Here is a 1451-nt window from a genome sequence, read left to right as displayed (position 1 = left end):
ATCCTCTCCTGGGCCGAGCTCGCCTTGAAGACCGCCCCGGCGCCGCCCTGCTCGTTGATCTCACCGGTTGCGCCCCAGGAGGCAAGGTACTGCCGGAACACGGCGCTGATGCTGCCCTGCTCGGTATCAGGCGAGTAGGCCAGGAGCACGGGGCCGGTGAGCGTGTTGCCCGGGTTGAGCTCGTCGATCTGGGGGTCGTCCCAGCCGGTCAAGTTGCCCGACCAGAGCCTGGCCACCGTGGGTCCGTCGAGCACGAGCTGGGAGGGGAGGCCGGCCAGGTTGTAGACCAGCACGACGGCGCCCCCGACCACCGGGAGCTGTGCCACGGTCCGGCCGGGCAGCACCTGCGACTCGTCGACGGGGCCGTGGGTCGTTATATACGAGAAGACCTGGTCGTTCAAGTAGGAAACAGCCTGATCGGTGGTGTTCGTGTCTGCCCACAGGACGCTGAAGTCGTCGCGCGTGAACGAGTAGCTAGTTATGATGGACCCAAAGAACAGGCCGTCCTCTCCTCCGCCGGTAATGGACTGGGCATTGGCACTTCTTATTAAGAGCGACTGCTCGCTGCCGTCGAGGTAAGGGTGAGGGTCGGAGAGCACCAAGAGCAGCACAAGCAGGCACCAGTCCAAGGGCTTCATGGCCCCTCTCTCTTGAACAGCAGCACGAACAAAACTATCCACTACTTGCAACCGACAGCATGCCATGACGCACACAGCGCACCGAAACCCGAAAAACCATACACCCGACACCATGATGATAAGAGCGACGAGCTAAAAGCGTTCCACCCCAAAATAATCGGCCAATGATCTCACGCAGCGCCAATTCTCATTGGCCGAGCCTGTGTTGCAACCACACATTAAATGGTGAACGTGGCACAGTCGCATTGACACAGCGGAGGTCACAAATCACCGCCAACCACTGGCCCGCGCAACAAGGAGAGCTACAGGATAAAACCAAGCTTCGCGTACCATTCGAACTCCTTCACCTCACTTGAACAACTCCACACCTCGCTCACAGCAACCTTGTACACTTTATTTAACCCCGACCGTTGCTTTGCTCTACGCAACATGCCTCGCGCCGCTGGTGCTGCCCTATTCCTCTTCATCTCCTTCGGCGTGCTCTTTGCAGTCGGCTTCGGCGCGACGCACGACATCGTCGTGAGAACTTCGGAGGGCTTCATCGGAGGAGCCAAGACCTCGCGGGGCTTCGAGTTCCGTGCGGTGCCCTTCGCCGCGCCGCCCGTCGGCGAGCTCCGGTTCGCGCCGCCCCAGGAGGTGGAGCCCTGGGAGGGCGTGCTCAACTCGAGCCGCATCCCCTTGGCCTGCCCCCAGCCCAGGACCGACAATGGACCCACGGGCGAGGACTGCCTCTATGCGAGCATTTACCTGCCGCACTCCTTCGAGCACGACAAGAGGCCCAGGCGCGACGTGGTCATCTTCTGGCACGGCGGT

The 1451-nt window shown here is 61.5% G+C and overlaps 2 protein-coding genes across 2 annotated transcripts in view; one reads left to right on the top strand and one right to left on the bottom strand.

Moving 5' to 3' along the window:
- Window positions 1-638, bottom strand: part of ACA1_003220 (Serine/threonine kinase) — a gene marked incomplete at both ends in the record, with an annotated part of 4786 nt that extends 4148 nt beyond the window's left edge. The window contains one exon of the mRNA XM_004337942.1: window positions 33-638. Within this exon, the coding sequence (XP_004337990.1) occupies window positions 33-638 (606 nt within the window). The remainder of the gene's footprint in view (window positions 1-32) is intronic.
- Window positions 639-1067: 429 nt separating this feature from the next.
- The window catches only part of ACA1_003110 (Acetylcholinesterase), a gene marked incomplete at both ends in the record, with an annotated part of 1639 nt that continues 1255 nt past the window's right edge, over window positions 1068-1451 (top strand). The window contains one exon of the mRNA XM_004337941.1: window positions 1068-1430. Coding sequence (XP_004337989.1) covers window positions 1068-1430 — 363 coding nt within the window. The remainder of the gene's footprint in view (window positions 1431-1451) is intronic.

Source organism: Acanthamoeba castellanii, assembly GCF_000313135.1.
Source record: "Acanthamoeba castellanii str. Neff unplaced genomic scaffold scf7180000082964, whole genome shotgun sequence".
NCBI lineage: Eukaryota > Discosea > Longamoebia > Acanthamoebidae > Acanthamoeba > Acanthamoeba castellanii.
Note: the sequence above shows the minus strand (reverse complement) of the source record. Positions and strands in the feature narration are given on the sequence as shown.